Source organism: Cylas formicarius, unplaced genomic scaffold (assembly GCF_029955315.1).
Source record: "Cylas formicarius isolate icCylForm1 unplaced genomic scaffold, icCylForm1.1 PGA_scaffold_6__28_contigs__length_40554024, whole genome shotgun sequence".
NCBI classification, from domain to species: domain Eukaryota; kingdom Metazoa; phylum Arthropoda; class Insecta; order Coleoptera; family Brentidae; genus Cylas; species Cylas formicarius.
Window position 1 is genome coordinate 8,045,875 of NW_026844347.1, and position 18,181 is coordinate 8,064,055.

The 18,181-nt window shown below is 31.5% G+C and overlaps 1 protein-coding gene across 4 annotated transcripts in view; it reads left to right on the plus strand.

The window, feature by feature from the left end:
* Positions 1-18,181, plus strand: part of LOC132702882 (metabotropic glutamate receptor 2-like) — a 410,472-nt gene that overhangs the window by 91,716 nt on the left and 300,575 nt on the right. For 3 of the 4 annotated variants that reach the window (XM_060671730.1, XM_060671731.1, XM_060671732.1), the window contains exon 2: positions 17,579-18,161. The exons of the other annotated variant lie outside the window; for it this stretch is intronic. In XM_060671730.1, coding sequence (XP_060527713.1) covers positions 17,666-18,161 — 496 coding nt within the window. In that variant the 5' untranslated portion in view covers positions 17,579-17,665. The remainder of the gene's footprint in view (positions 1-17,578; positions 18,162-18,181) is intronic. 4 annotated transcript variants of the gene reach the window in all.

The window sequence follows — 18,181 nt, forward strand, 5'->3', positions numbered from 1 at the left end:
TTAATAATAATGTGGATCCTACATCTGTTTACACACTTTTTACTGATGACACCATTATGTTTGTTTCTGGGGATCCATTGAGAGACACGTTGCAGAGTTCCAGGATCGCACAGGAAAAGGCTGAACACTGGTTTAGTGCAAATAAATTAGTTTTAAATAATGATAAAACAGAGAGAGTGTTTTTTTCCATGCGAAATTTAAGTACACTTAATTTTAATAAATTACATACCAGATTTCTTGGCATCTATATTGACCCAAAACTTCAGTGGGACACCCATATAGATTTTGTTGCTCGGAAACTGACCAAAAATTTGAATTTGCTTCGACGCTTAACCGAAAATGTCTCTCCTGGGTGTGTTAAGGACCGCATATTTTGCACTTTTTCATTCACACTTCCTATATGCGATCTTAATATGGGGCCATGCTGCTGGCAGGCACCGTTTGTTCAGATTACAAGCTTTTCGAATTATTGGTGGACTTGGTTATGGGGAGGACTGTAAAAATGTCTTGGACTTGGAAATTATTACTTTTGCTCTCGTTGTTTATCTTAGAAAATCTATTATTCATAAAGAAAAATCCGCATCTATTTACCACACATAAGAGACTGCATGACCATCAAACCAGAGGTCAGGACAACGTGCCAGTTGGGGAGATGTTAAACTGGTCCAAATTATTGGTCGGTTAAGTTTTTTAATGCGCTTCCATATGCTGTTCGTAATTTACCATTGATACGTGTAAACGAAGATTTTTAGTTAATCAGCATTTTTATTCTTTTGATGAATATTTGTATTTCATTTGCATTTTAAGCAAATATGCTATTTTATTCAATTTTGTTTGACGTGTGTAAATCATCTGTGATAGTAACATTAATAAAGTATTCGTATTCGTATTCGCAATAATGGTAAAAATAATATAACTTTTTTTCCAATTCGCTTTTACAAAAATAAAAGTACGAATGAAATAACGTAGACAACAACGATAAATCCAAATAATTATTCAAAGTACTCTTCAATTCAATATAGTTGAAGTACCAGTAATAGTAATATATTATATTTATATTTTATTTATTAGACGTTCATAAATATATGATTAAAGCTTCCTCTACGAGAGTACCTTTTCGTCATTTTGTTCATTGATTTTGGTCCCTCTTTGTTTCATTTAAGAATTACTTTAGTCATTTGAAAAATAATTGACCATTCAACTAATCTGGAACACATATGGAGCAAAGTACTAAGTGGTTGATAATTGTCTGAATGGTTATGGTAATCGTTATTTCCTTTGATATTTTTATAAAAAGGAATATGAATTTGCTAGTTCAAAAGATCTGTGTCTACAGTTATGAAGTGCTTGTTAAAGCCATTTGCAATTTTTTGGGATCTTCTGGGGAATCTGGAAAATGTCTGTTAATTTTTCATTTCATCATTTTTCTCTATAATTGCTTTATTTTTTCAGTAAAAGTTATAAAAGGACTTGTATGTGTTATTTGTTTTTGACCTAATTTTGTCACGTTTTCGAGATCTTTTATATAAGTGTACCATTGCAGATTCACTTAAGGTCAGCATTATAGATATTTACCCAATTTTATGTTTCAGCTTTCCAAAGAAGTATGCCTTGTTTTTGTGACCAAAGAATCTTTAAGATTTGTATACACTAAGTGGCCTCCTTCCATATCATAAAATCCGTATCATCAACTACGTTGGTCGAATTGTGAATTACGCTCTACAAATTGTACTATAATTTCGGCACTAAGAAATAAAATCTATTTTTTCAACTGTGGCGGTTGAATTGTAAATTACCCTGTATAAAGAGTATCATAACTTCCGAACGGTCATTATTAAAAGTGATGTTTACAGGAATAATGTAGCAATCACATTTTAATCTAGTCATTTTTAAGGTTACAAAAAAATCTATCTTCATTTGAAGAGACCGAATTGTGAATCAAACTGTATAAATTGTATCATAACTTCCGAAGTTTGTTAAAAGTGATCGTTGAAAGTGATATTTATATTAATAATACACAATTTACATTTTAACAGCTTTTCTTCCAATCTTCCCACAACATATTTAGCCTTAAAAAGAAATAAACATCTTCAACTTTGGGAATCGAATTACGAAATACCTTGTACAAAATGTATCATAATGTCTAAAATTGATGTTTATAGCAACAATACATAATTCATTCTTTAAAAGCTTGTTTTTGGCATAGACCTTCATTGAAAGGCGAGGTAATTCAAAAAGTCCCCGTATGGTACTAACTGTTCGTGGGTCGCTAAAGGGAAAACGTCAAGCAAAATCTTCGGTCTCTAATAAATGCATTTCCTAGACTTAACTACGGAGGATTAATCGGGCAATTTATATAATATGGCAGATCGCTGAGTAATTCCTAGGATGCCTCCAAAATGGTTTTATTTTCTGCAGCGGAAGAAGGTAACGAACCTTATATTAAAAGACCAAAATTCAGGGACGCGCATTTTAGTTCATTAGTCGGCATTTTAAATTAAAAAAGTTGTCGAGAATGTTATCATAACTCGCATACACCGAGCGTCCCAAATTCGAGAGTCCTTATTGCAATCTTTCTTATTCTATTCAGTTTTTGCTTCTATTTTGTTTTCGTAAACTTTTTTGTGTAATATATTATATAATAATGATCTTGATAAACAAAAATACCAATAAATAATTAAAACAAAAAAGAAAATTTATGTATTTCATATAATTACCTGCTAGTTTATAAAGTATGATACAGCCACAAATTTAATTACGTATTTTAAATAAGCCACTATTCTTCTCAGTAACCTCTGGCATTTTATTTTATAGCATTTTAAATTTTGAAAATGAAGTGCTTTGTTAAAACAATGCAATAAGGTAAATAAATATAGGGAGTGCCATTTAAAATAAACGTTTATTTATTTATTTTTTAAAGATCAACATATATAACACACACCCTGTATAGTTTTGTTTAAAAATTGAATATGTGCTACAAATCTTTAGTTATAGATGGTATTAATTTGGAACGATCAGCTTCAGCTTTATGGGGCCTGCGTTGACTGAAACAAACCGGCAACAGAAATTAAAAATGTGCTACGAATGTAAACCTTATTCTTTGACACCCCAGATGAGGTATCATTTATAATTATATAAAAGATAATAACTATTCATATCATTATGTATTAAATAGAATAATATAATAAATAGAATAATGAACAATTCAGGCACTCCCGAGAGTGTCTAACGATTATTGGTAATTTCACCACCAACTTATTTGCAGGGCTGGAATAAGTCATATTTTACTCGATATATTATCGTATTTTATCTAAACATATTTTAGAGACAAATCGATTTTTCCTACTAACTGTACGCTCTGTAGCGGGGTCTTTGTGAACTTAAATAAAATTTGGAGCTATTTTTGTTAACCGTTTTTATTTTTTTAAAAAACGGAGAATTGAACGGTCAGTAATTTCCTTTTTTTGGTCAGTCATTTCCAATTTCCATTCGCATACAAATATGGAAAATGCGATGGCACATGATCCGACAAATTTTTTAAACGTCGCTTTAGTCACGAGTTTGATTTGACACTAGCGCAGCACAGCGAAACCAGTGATTAATAAACTAGTCTAAACGTCCGAAACGTTCCGAAGTATCTCGTGGCTGTGAGTAACAAAGCTGACGTTTGAAAATTACGCTTTCCCCAACATTTATTTATAATTAGGTATTTTAGAGTAGGGAGTGGTAGAAATATATCAGACGATATTTTGTTCTTTGTTATAATTTCTACCAATTATTGTAAACAAAGTTTAGATGGATTTAAGGTGCAGCACGAATAAATGGTATAAATCATGAAGATAAATGCTCGCATATTTAATTAATTGGGCTATAAAACATATAAGAGTGGGTCACAGACCATTCCCTCTAGCGATTAATGGATGCGTTTATCAGCGTTGAATATTTTAGCAAAATAAACTTTGCATTTTATTTTGCTGTTGGAAAATGAATGCGATGCCGGTGCAGTAAACATTAGTTAACGTGGAGACCTCGTGACTCACAACTGAAGACTTTTGACATTTTGAAATATCGCACAATATCACTCAGAACTTTTCGTTTAGAAGATTCCCTTTCGTTTTGACATATTTTCTAGATCGTATCAATCGTAATGGTTGTCGCCGTTAACTTGTCCATTTTAAATGAGATTTATTTCAAAAACGAACCAAAATCAAGCATTTAGAAGTTATTAACGAATTAAAAATATAACCCACAGCACAAAAAATATACTTATAGTACATGAGCTGCCTGTGGTTTTGAACAATCTTTGATATCACTCCATCGACAGCTGCTCTCATAATTAGGGATATAATTTTTCATCAGACCAAAGCTCTGGTGTCAAAGAGTTAAACTTTACCACAGAACGAGGACAGGTCGAAGAAAAGAAAAAAAAATCAGTTGTTACGTACGTGACAATTGTTTTGGTACACTGTACCTTCTTCAGAAACTATAGCATTAAAGAAACCAAGAATAATAATAGGAATTTTGAACACCTACCAGTAGATACGGAACTAGCTTTAGATAGTATTGATAATCCTAACTATCAGAAACATTGTTTTGCAAATACCATTAAAAATCTAGAACAAACTAAACATAATAATTTTCCAAACACCGAAATAACAACAATTGCTTCAATTAAAAGCAAATAATATGAAAATAATTTAGTTTTTACGCGAGCAGGTAAGGGCAATACGGTGATTGCTATGTGTAAGAATAAGTATATAGAGGAAACAACACTATTTTTAGACCCAAATAAGTTCCAAATCCTCCCATTGGACCCAACAAATCTGTATCAGAAACAAATAAAAGATTGTATTAAGAACAATAGCTTATTTATAGATTCTAACAAATTTAACCTAATCAATATGAACCCAACAGTTCCAAAATTATATTCGTTAGTGAAACTTTATAAAGAAGATATGCCAATTAGACCAGTAGTATCCTTTATGTCAGCACCGTCATACAAAGTACCACTATACATTTTCGGCCAAGCATACTATCAAAAATTCTTATCAAATAATAGAGAATATCAAATCCATAGAATTACCACAAAAGTCGAAATTAATTTCATTTGAAGTCCAAAATTTGTTTCCAAGTATACCACCAATAGAGACAATAGATCTCATAGAAGAAATGTTAACCCGCAATAAAATAAATCCTATCATAAAGCAAGAAATATTAGACACCCTTACAATATGTCTAGACCAGAACTACTTTGAATTCGATAACAGAATATTTAGCTCAAAAGAAGGTCTAATTATGTGAAATCCCCTAAGCCCTATGCTAGTCGAAATTTTTATGGGCCATTTAGAATCCATTATACATCAACACCCTCTTGCCAAACAGTTTTTATTTTGGTATAGATACGTCGATGATGTTATCGCTTCTTTTGTAAAAACAGAAAGGAAATTACATAGTTTTCTGAATTATATAAATTCCTTATATTGCTCCATAAAATTTACCATGGAATTAGAAAATAATGATTCAATTAACTTCCTTGATTTAAAACTAACAAAAAGAAAGAAACATATAAATTTCTCCATTTATCTTAAACCCTCACATACAGATACAGTAATTCACAATAGTTCCAATCATCCATACGAATATAAAATAGCTGCTTTTAATAGCTATTTACATAGATTTCTTCAGGTCCCTCTCAATCAACGACGACAAGGAATTAAATATAATTAAACAAATTGCATTGAACAACGGTTGCGAACCCAATTTAATTGACTCACTATTAAAAAAGAAATTATATAACAAGGCCATGAATCTAGTCTTTCCTAAACAATACTCTAATAAAACAAACAAAAATTTTAACACATTAACGTATTTTGGACAACCAAGTGAAATAATAGCTAAAAAACTTAGAATGCTAAATCGGAATATTGCTTTTAAATGTAATAGGACATTAGGATCTGTAATTAAAAATAATAAAACGAAGTTATGTAAGTCGGGAGTATTCAAATTAACATGTGGATCTTGTCCAAAAATATACATAGGTCAGACAGGCAGAAGTTTCAAGAAACGGATTCAAGAACACAAAAGTTCATTCTTGAATTCTAAAAATGACTCTAATTATAGTAATCATTTAATAGAAACATGACATTCCTTCAATAACGATGTTAAAATATTATATAGTCAAGGCAAAAGCAAAAAACTTAACTTATTAGAAACAACAGAAATTAATAAACTGAAATATAAAAGTTTGCTACTAAACCCTTAGATAACGATTCTACCTACTGTACGGATAGTCTGTAATCAACCCTGTGATAGTTAGTTTAGAGATTCTTTCTGGAGAAGGTACAGTGTACCGAAACAATTAGAGATTCTTTCTGGAGAAGGTACAGTGTACCGAAACAATTGTCAAAGCAATAAACATGTGTTTGATAATCTTAAAGCAAGTGTTTTTATTAAATTACTTATGTAGTGGATTATCATCAAGTAACAGTCAACTCTATCAAATTCAGTTGTTCGCTTTTCTCAAATAAATTAATAAAATTAATAAAAATCTCTTTCCTTTGTGATATTTCTAATTTTCCGTCTGCATTACAGTAGGTTGATTCTTAACATCTGCCCTTATAGCAGTTAGAAACATAATCGATTGATTTCTGGTTGTGATTTGGTCTCATTATCTACGAGATGATGATTAAGTTGGTAAAAATGCTCTCTGCATTTCTTTGCTTTTACATTGTATAAACTAGGCAGTGTATGAGCTTTTCCAGAATCAGCGAGTTTCAATCTCGGTTGCCAGCGCTTCTACAAACGTAAATTGACCGTCATGCACTTCCTAAGAGCAATTCTTAACGAAAACTAAATTTAAATATGAACCTAATCTTTACTAAACGCCTATCCATCAAATCGGCTAACGTTCCGTTGATGAAGAAAAATGTTAAATATTTTAAAGTCTCTCGTTGTGAAAAAAATTCTCGACGTTCCCCGCATAAAGAGATTAATTTACAAGGAAAAATAACGCGAAAGGGGCTTTCGTGCAAAGAAATTCAATGAAATTATTTTTTAATTTGCTTGCATAGCAACCTTCACCTTTGTACGTTTTTTAACAGATCCGTATCGTTGCCCGCCTTTTTCATATTGAAATATTTATGAGCGCCAATTGCCGCTAAGCGGAGTTGACGTAAAAAAATGTGTTTGCACTTTGCACAAAGTAGTGAAAACCGAAGAGGAAATTGGTTAGACAAATTTATTCTAGTGGAAAGGAAATAAAATAATTTCTAATCTTATGAGGAATGTAGAGGTCTAAAACGGCTGAAATTCACTGACAGAGAAAAGTAATGCAATAATAAAAGTGTCGTGATTTTTCAACCACGAAAACATAAACATACATTTCTAGTTTTTTTTTCTTTTCTTTTTTAATTCTGTAATTCTTTATTTCATTTTGGATTTTTTTTACAAATTCAGGTCATTTATAATTCATATTTTATTAGTATTATTATTATTATCATTATTATTATTATGATTATTATTGTTATTATTATTAATTAATTAACAATACACGTTAAGAAAACAGGAAGCAATGTGTGCACAACTAATGCCAACTTAAATTTAAAACAAGAAAGTAAACAAACCAATAAAAAAAATATAGGTAAATGAAAAGGGTAACAGGCTATAGACAAATTACATATTTAAAAGACTGAAGATTTGGTTAGTTTTGGTTAGTTTTGCTCTTCATTGCGGCCCAAAAGATCTATTGTAATTCCATTCATAGTTACAGAGGTTTATCTAGGTTCGTCTCTCTGAGTCCACAGTTTTGATAGTCATTCCTTGGCGTAGCTCGTAGCCTCTGGTTTCGTTACGCCTAGCAGGTTGTCATTTCGATGGTTTTAGCTACCCCAAAAAAGGCTTCGATCATGCGCCTCGATGAGCCTTCGTTTTTGCAGTGTTCCAGTGCGGTAATCTCTGATTGGAACATTGTCGCTTGATTTCCATTGGAGTATTTTTTGTTTTGTTTCTGGGATCATATATTCCAGCCCCCTTCTCCTTCGTGAGTTTTTGAGTCGTCTGTGTACACTGTACATTGTGTCAAATTCACCCCTTACCTTAGAAACAACGAGCTATAGAAAATAAGTTAATTAAAAGCTTTCATATATATATAGGGTGTTATGTGCATTGAGAGTAAATACCAGCTTTCTTATTTAAAAGACAACACCTTGTTATTCCATTTTTTGTTCCCCGGAAATTTCTAGATACATTTCACATATTATTCTATACCCAAGTCTCACTAAAGCTTATGATTCCTTGTAGATGACGGCCTACTGTCATATTCTGAGTAGATATTTTGCATACAAATGAAGTACAAAAATTAAAATATCAAGAACGTAAAGTTTTTTTTTAATTGAAACGACCTGTTTTTATAATTTTATCCGATTTGACTTTAAACATTTGTGTAAGGTTATCTATTTCGGAAATTTATAGTTCCCGAAATAATCGACAATTTAACATTTTTATAATGTAATCAATGCTATAAACTATAAAAGGCTTTGAAAAATACAATTATTAATGAAATATAATTTCTAAATCGAAGTGGTGCTGTAGAAAAGTCGGTTAAATAATATATACAAATTTTATCACTGAACATGGGGGTCATGTGGAATACTTCCTTTAAGTTTAGAAAGTTTATTTATAACAGTTACTATATGTAACAGTTACATATAGTAACTAAACCAAATAATAAATCTATGACGTGTCAAACTGACATGTAAATAGAAGGTGTTATGTAAACTGACGTTTGTGTGCTGCCCCTGTGGTACTTTTCGCCCGCGTATCATCGTCATGGTCAACTAATTACGTCATCACGAAACCGCCCATCAAATTATATTCAACCAAACTAAAATTCTTAATCAACTCTTCTATCAAAGAAGAATCCGTAGCAATCTCTAAACAACCAAATTATCTTTATCGTCACCGATAGGGGAATAACAGACCCATGAGGAATCTAACATTTGCTGGAAATAGTTTGCAAAAACATTAATTTATTCATTCATTTAGTCTCCTGTCAGTTTTTGTTGAAATGCTGATGTTATGTGAAATGTTGAATAGTTACCATTTCCCGAAAGTACTTTTTTTCCGGTGGATCATGATTTCATAAAAGCTTGCTTCGCACTTTTTAAATTATCATCCATATTTTACCAACTGTATATACTTTATTTGCCCAACGTTCGTCCAGATAATATATTATATTCCTATTGCACCTTCGAAACTCTCCATTTGCTCTCAAATATCGTTGTCGCCAGTTTAGCTTTTTCATAACAAAAACTCATTTGCTTTAAAGTTTTCCACAATTTCTTCTTACCAATAAAATCATCCTTTTTCATTTCGAACGTTATTTCGTCCAAGGTAGGTCTTTCTTTTTTTGTAAGTACAGGGAGTGTATTATTCTTCGGATGGCACTCATTTCATTCTGTTATTACAGTTTTTCGGGAAGAAATTCAGAAACATTTTGCAAAACGAACTTTCAAAAAAACTACCGGAAAGTATCTATAATTTTAAATTTAAATACTAAGACACATGTAGGTCAGCCACCTGTCCCTCTACCTGTCACTCGCGGGACCTTTGACAATCATCATTGGTATAATACTACGTTATGAAATGCTGTTAAGAACACTAAGTTCTACAGGTCAACAATGATTTTTAAACCTCTTTCATTACGGAACAGAGCTCTAATTAGAAGGAACGGAATGGCAATATAAATTTTATGAATTTAAAATATTAGGACTCCTTTTTTAGACATCGACTTTTTCTGCTTAATATAAAATAAAAACTGCCAGTAGTCTCGCGTTCCCCGGACATTTTTAGGTGCGGCCGATTCGATACAGCGGCGAATCAAACGAAAATATTTTTCTTGTTTTAATCAAAATTCCCTTAAGCACTTCGGGAATTGAAAGAAAAACTAGTAACCCGCTTGGTTATTCCAAGGCTTTTTCAGTAAATGGAAAACGGTCGGAACAGATTTATTTTTTATGGTTTTCTTTTGATTTTAGCCAAGTGGAAGTTTCCCCGCGAGAAATTTATACGTAAAGAGCTTCACGATCTTGGCGTTGATTCTCAGTATCGATTATTATCTTGTATATGTGTTATATATCGGAGAAATTTCAGTTATGGTAATCGGAACATTTGAATTATAATAATATTTATAAGCAGATTTCAAAGAAAAATACAAAAGAAAACCCATTTAATGTAATGCAATGCAAAAAGGCAGTTGAAAACAGTTCGAAACTAGTCAAAGTTCAACCCCAAATAAAAACCGCTGAAATATACAACAAAATGCAAAATTATGCACTTGCGAAACTCACCATAAAACATATAAATAGATACAAGGTGTTCCGAAATTATTGTGCTAGACTAACAGCCAAAGTAAACCCTAGTTTTCTATATAAACATATGTTGATAGTCGCCCTCTAACGTAGCCGCAGGCCCTAAAAGAAGGTAGCTTTCTACTCATATTTCCGGAACAGGTTGAGAGAAAGTTTTGAAATTTTACCAGTCAAATTTTGATCAAAGGCGTTATATCTTTGCGGTACAGATAACAGAAACAAGCCAGAACTTCTTGACTTTTGGTCACGCATAGCAAGTATCTTAATTATCACAAATTGAAAAGTGGTCCTATGGGATGCTGTAGAAATAGATCCTTTGAAGGTAAAACAAAGGCATATGAAAACTCACGTATCTAATGACTTCGTTGCCGCCAGCGCCTAGCTTTGTTGTGCGAAAGTATACATCAGCCCCACCTTTATCGATTATACTATAAATAAGCAAAAAAAAACTGAAACCTGTTGGCCTATAAAGAAGTTGAACGTCGCTAAGATGCGCTAGGGAGTGTTTTCTGGCGGCCCTATCGAATATTTATTTAGGGTTTCAGACGCGATTGGTTTTGATCGAAGTACGAAATTTGATTTAATTGTATTTACTTCCGTCCACTAGGCAGGATAATCCAAAATTACAGAATCAATAAGTTAAATAAATAAAATGATAACGACAGTATTTTTTTTATGTATATATATATATATATATATATATATATATATATATATATATATATATATATATATATATATATATATATATATATATATATATATATATATATATATATATATATATATATATATATATATATATATTTTTTTTTTTTTTTTCACGTATTAATTCACAGATGGAAAAATGTGATGACACTGTATTCCGGGATATCATCCGTTCGCTTGTTGAACTCCGACTGGAATCCTGCAGACGTTTCGCTAAAATCTCACTTGGCATCTTCAATGCTCGCGCTCCGAGTATTCGAAGTGTTTTCGGAGCGCGAGCATTGAAGATGCCAAGTGAGATTTTGGCGAAACGTTTCCAGGATTCCAGTCGGATGCAGGATTCCAGTCGGAGTTCAACAAGCGCACGGATGATATCCCGGAATATAGTGTCATCATATATATAAATATATATATATATATATATATATATATATATATATATATATATATATATATATATATATATATATATATATATATATATATATATATATATATATATATATATATATATATATATATATATATATATATATACATATATATATATATATATATATATATATATATATATATATATATACGTACGTACAACTACCTTTTATTTCAAAAAATTGCATAAACATAAACTATTGCTTCTATAAAGAGCAATGAACTGCGAAATATGAAAACTAATTATACATACCTTTTTAAAAAATGCACGGAGCTAATTTTTTGGTAAATTTATCCAAAAAGCTAGTCGAGTTTTCATTTTCGGCATCAATTGCCCTACAATATTCTGTTTTTTTATGCGACTATTATTTCCCTATAGTTCACATAGGTTTCTTTTGGCAAATCGAGGTACCCCTTGGTTTATATATATTCTTCGGATTTAAAATCGGTTTTACAGGAGATTTGCCACAGATCCAGTCCAAGTTTCTATTTAAATTTTAAATTTAGATTCCAATTTCGTAAAATTCCAAATTTTCAGTTACGTGACACTCTTTCAGTTGAAGTTTGATAAGCATCTGCAAAATCTTCAAAATCCTGGGATATAACAAAAACACAACAACTTTACAACCTTCATACCCGTTGTTTATATGTCGTAGAATATTTGCTCTGCATTGGTAAGAAGATGTATTTAACAATATCTCTTTTTACCACTGTTTTGTATTGTACATATAGACAGAAATCCAATGGTATTGTTTTACCTATGGAAATTGTGTTAAAATGTATCGTTTACCTTTTTTATTGTTGTAAATTCATTCATAATTCATAATAATACACTACTTTCCACAAGATGTAGCTAAGGCATTGCAAAAGATATTATTCTGGCAGTTGGAGTTACTAATAAATAAATAGTAAATAGTTGATTCACCGCAAAACAAAATATGTATGTACACAGCTTGTTTTTCTACTTCTACGGCCTAATGTCAAATACCATTACCTTAAATTTTTAAGCAAACCGCGCTAAATTAGTCAAATTCTGAATTCCCAACGAAGGTACGACTAGCATGTCTGTCGGTTTTAAACTACATCCTCAGCAAATTAAAAAAAAAAATGTCTACTTAAACATTAAGCAGTTAATCAACTCGGCGAAGTTAAGTGAGATCGTTATTTAAATACACGTTATTCATTATATCGGAACATATGGCGGCACTGTTTCAATTTGGTCGGATGAAATATCGATTTAAACTTCAATTAAATTCCCGCCACTTGTCTTCTTAAGCGGCCGCGGTTTGACAGTCAATCGAGCTATCGAATACGAGAGATAAACGTTCCCCTGTCATTATAATTATTATGTTCAAAAGGGTAGTTTTTTTTTTGTCTACTTTGCCCTATGATCCGACGGGCTGACGTAATAAAACTTTTATACTCCATATAAAAGTCGTTTCCGCAAAAACTCGTTCGGGAGCTGCAAAATAATCCTAGATCTAGACACAGTTTGTTGTGAATAATAAAAATTTTATAGCCGGTGTTATGGATAAAGCTTGTAATAAGTTTTTCTATAATTAAAAATAAAATCGCAATATTCCTACGCTATAATATTCGCCAAGGCGATAATGGGTGCTTCGATGGGAAAAAAAGGGAACGGTATATAGTGTTCCAGCTATTAGTTTACAGCCGCTAGTTAATTATTGAAGTATTACAAAACACTCTGCATGTTTTATTAATTTTGTAAAATGAGCAGAGAGGATTGAATTAGATTCCCGTATGATTCTTCTTAACTAAAATTAAGGAAAACCTTATGCTCAAAAATATTTTCTTTATTTTATGTTTTATAAATATTAGATAAAATAATCCAGTGGGCTGTTATTTATTCTTGATATGTTTCTTATTATTGCTTTATTTGACATTGTTCACTTAGTTTCAATATAAAATAAAACTAATTTAATCACACTACACTACTATAATAAGAATTTTAACTCGATAATGGTGAACTACACTAATGTAGAGATATGCATTTCATGTACAGGCAATTAAAATTCCTCGAAAGCTTGTCGTTTTTATACACAAATGTATCCTAATCGTAGTCCTCCTCATCACAGCTTGTTTACAAGGCTTCATTAAAGGCAACATGAATCTGAAAGTTTCGAGAAAAGGAGTTATGGTATCGGCCTTTTACAGTCATTTCGGCTTAAATGTGCTAACATTTTTAAATCGTACATGGATAAGAAGAGGTGAGCTTTATTATTAGGTTCATTAGTTTAATTGTTAAATTATTTTTCTATAAATTTTTTTTCACATGCAATGCCTACATTCTATTTTATGGTTTGCAAACTTCAAGTTTTATGAAAAAAATCCAGAGGACTAAAAGGTTCCCAATATATTAATTTTTATTGTTATTACGAAAGTATTTATTTAAATTTAGTGAATAATATATAGGGGTAGTTTAATTCAATCTGTCCATTTAATTTTAAAAAATTAAAAAATGCATGTGTGTTTTTATAATGTTAATACTTCCGCAATAATTCCTTGTTTCATTTATTTTCGTTTTTAAGTTAAAATATAAAAACATAAATTTTCCTTCTTATTTATATCGCTATATCGCACTAATATGTGGCTTTTGATCCTACGTTTATATAACAAACCACCCTTTATTTTAAACAAGAAATCACTAACTTAAGTTTTGAAACACCCTGTTCAATGAAAGTAACGTGAATTCGTATACTTACTTTGATGTTAAATCTGAAGGTCATTGAAGGTCGATTATTCATGGCGTTTTTTAGGATAAACAGTAGATAAGACTATTGTTTACAAGATTTTTTGACTTAATACACCAGTTTTAAAATTAGCGGTTGTGCCTTTTTAATCTCAATAATTCTCAATAATTATTCTTATTTATTCACATTTATTCATATTTAATTCATCCTTATTCAGTTAGTTCGACGACATGTTGCTTATTTTATAATATATTTTTTCTTGGTTTAAAACATAGGCTCCGAAATAGGGATGTATTGTACTGTATAGATGTTCAAAAAAGTCAATTACAATTTTGAGGTGAATCGGAATGAAGTGGAAATGTTACCACTGGTTTCCGTAACGTGCCATTGTGTTAGTTGTGTTAAAAATATATTGTCTCGGGTTCCCAATAATTCACAGATACAATATTGGTATATCAGCCACGGTTAAAGTTACGATGAAGTTGAAATTTTACCTAATTTTTATTTTTATTCCCGCTTTTGCATACTACGGTTATTTTTTTTAATCATATAAATTTTAATAAAAGGAAATCCCCGCACAGAGAGTCCGTTTCACGTGATACCGCTATTGCTATCCTTTTTGTAGAAAAAGTATCTTTATTGCTACTTGAGCCATAATAAACGTATAAAATTAGTTTTATCCAAACCTAACAGTTACTATATTGGTAAAAACAAACTATTTTAATCTCTTAAAGTGTGGTATGACTTTGCACTCTTGCAGATTTTCACATTTTTATGTCACCACCCGCAAGTCATAGTTCCAAATTTTATTGAAACCATCAAAGGGTATATCGAGATTGGTGCAAGTTTTCCACGTACACGTAATTGGCAATCAAAGACGCTCGGGTTGTGCACTTTTTCTGTTGTGGCTCCTTAGAGGATCCTCTGGTTCGACGAAAGCAATGACTTTTTACGGCCCTCCTTTATGAACCACGTTGGAAGTGCCTTAAAATAAATATTTAATTATTGAAGACTGCGGCTGCCTTTGTCCAGTGAATCTTGTTTCGATGCCCTAAAATTTTGGTTCTATTTGGAGATGATTTAGAAGTGACTTTTTTTAATGGTTTTTCTTATTAAACTTTAGCGAAAATTGTAAAACAAACATCGGAGGTGATGTGTAGAAAACTGGAAAATGAATCACCAGATATTGGGGTTATTGCAATAGATCGATAGCGTACTTACGTCATTAAAAAAAATATAAGACCGATGCCGGATATTTCCGCCACTGGTTACGGTCAAGGTTTGTGTAAGTCTTTTTTGTTATTTAGTTTTTAAAATATGTAGAAAAATTTAAAAAACTTTTTCACGATCACAGTCCTGCATCTTCTTAACGACGTATCGTAGATAGATACTTTACAATTATGGTTTTAATTGGTGAACGAAAAAAGGGTATATGGAATCAAAAACTGGAGAAATTTGGATCTAATCAAGTTTTCCAAGTTTAATTAAATTCTGCGAAAGCGTTTTTTTGTATGTAAATAAAATTCACTTATTATTACAAATTCTTCACAGAGAATTTTATCTTCTTTTCCATTTTTCTCGGAAATAAATAAATTATAAACAACTTCTCGGAAATAAAATATCCCTCGATACCTTATTCAATTTAACATTTTTAAATGAACAACTCCTGAGGGAAGGAGATAACCGGACGCTAATCAATTGTTGATTATTTCGTAAGTGTTTTAGGCTTCATTATGTAATTATTGTCAAATTATCAAAAATCGATATTTTGAAATAGAAAAAATCACTGGTGGCCACTAATGATAATCGTAAATTTTAATGCTAGCCGTTGCTCAATTGATTGCAAAAAGCTACTGCCCTTGAAGTGCAAATTTGTAAGTTTTCAACATTTTTTTTAGAAATACGAAAAATTTAATAAAAAGAATTCATAAAAATAAATTAGTGGGTCGTGGGTTGCGGTCATCGGAGCTCTTCTTTACTATTACTGGTTGTTAAAAAGTCACACTTCTTTTCTGAAGTCTTGTAGGAAGACGATGCCCAGCGTGTCCAAAATGAGTTTCCCTACAACCTTAACTCAGAAACTATGAATGACAAATTAAAAGTTAAATAGAAAAGTTACATAGTTTCATCTAGATTTTTTTAAGTTTCATTTTACTTATATGCAGCGTGTACCGTTCATATGGAGTAAATATCAAAACAGAACGGAACGGAATGTTGCCATTTGTTCTAGGTATATTTCATGTATAATTACTTATATATAAGTCTATCCGTTTTCAGCAACGCTTGAATTTTATATTAAAAATGACATTTGACTCTGTACAAAGTTCTCCATTCCAGTAATTTATAGTTTCCGATGGTTTAACATTTGTCTGTTGTAAAAATGTGCCTATTAAGTTTTGTTATTAGCCTTTCAAAGTAGAATTACGAGCAAAATTCAATTTCTAAATCGAAGTAGTGCTGTAGGAAACGCAGATACAAATTAGAACTAATAAAGAGAATTTGTGTCGGAGGTCATGGAACAAAGTTTTTTACTTTTATTTATTTTTAAATATTATATATATTATAAAAATTTATAATACTGCTTATATCAGAGCATCTTTCAAATCACTTTCAATCCTTCCAACGATGTTTCATCGGCATTTTTTTCTTTTGTGAATATTTTCTCTTATATCCTCTTGTGGTTAAAGCGGTACATTTGTTGTTTTCCATATAACAATTATATATATAAAAATGTTTAAGTTTTGAACACATTCTCGGTTTGAATGGAAAGAATACGGCGTTTCCCTTAGGAAAAATTGACTTTTCAAGTTTTATATAACTTCATTTGTTATTAATTTACATTCAAATTATCCACTCAGTTAATGACAAAATATTGTAAATTAATAAATTAATTTTAATGTAAATAAAATTGTTAATGACAGATGTCACTTCTAACATAAAATCTAACATTTTTGGAGGACAGTTAGACTTGGACATGAAATATATCTAGAATTTCTCCGGAAACCAAAAAAATCAATAATATATAATATAATATGATATTCAAAATAAGAAAACCGTTATTTACAACAAATGAATGTATTCAACTTTTTTTTTAAATTTACTATGCTCGAAGTCACATCACTTTTGTAGTATTTCGATCAAGCCTGTTTCAAATTTCTCATCCCCCATCGCAGCTTTTCGTAGACCTACAAAGAAATTCTATGGTTTACTATCAAAACATAAATTTAGCTAAGCATGCACTGCGTGTGTTGATTTTTATGGCCTACAGTAAAATTTTACTGATACCCGATAAATCTTGCAAGATAATTAAGATTTTAACGGTTCGATTATGGAGGTAATTATTTCCTGGGCGCTATACAGGGGGTTACGAAAATGTCAGTAAAAATGTTTCCCGTGAACTATTGGAAAAACAGTTAAGTGTGAAAAAAAACGATACCAGTAACGACAATGAAGCGCACGATCGGTGCGATCTACGTCATGTCGGTGATATGCAAAGTGATATTGTGCAGACATACCAACGAGCGAACGCATCGACATATTTACTCCAATCGATATCAGGAATACCAATTTATTAAATCGGAAAGTTTGTTCATCAACGAAAACGAGATAATCAACCCTGTCAAAAAGACCGACAGATCCGACACGCATCGACTTCGTCATCATCACGACGAAATCTACTGGCCGGTTAAGAAGGAAGCGATAGTGGAAGGTGATTTGGTCTTGGGTGCACTGATGATGGTCCATGAACGAGAAGATTCGGTAACCTGCGGTCCGATTATGCCTCAAGGTGGAGTTCAAGCTGTGGAGGCCATGTTGTACACGTTGGACAGGCTAAACTATGCTAAAGAGAAGTTGTTACCGAATATATCTCTTGGCGCGCATATCCTGGACGACTGCGACAAGGACACGTACGGCCTCGAGATGGCGGTGGATTTTATTAAAGGTAAGCTAGTATATATTGTT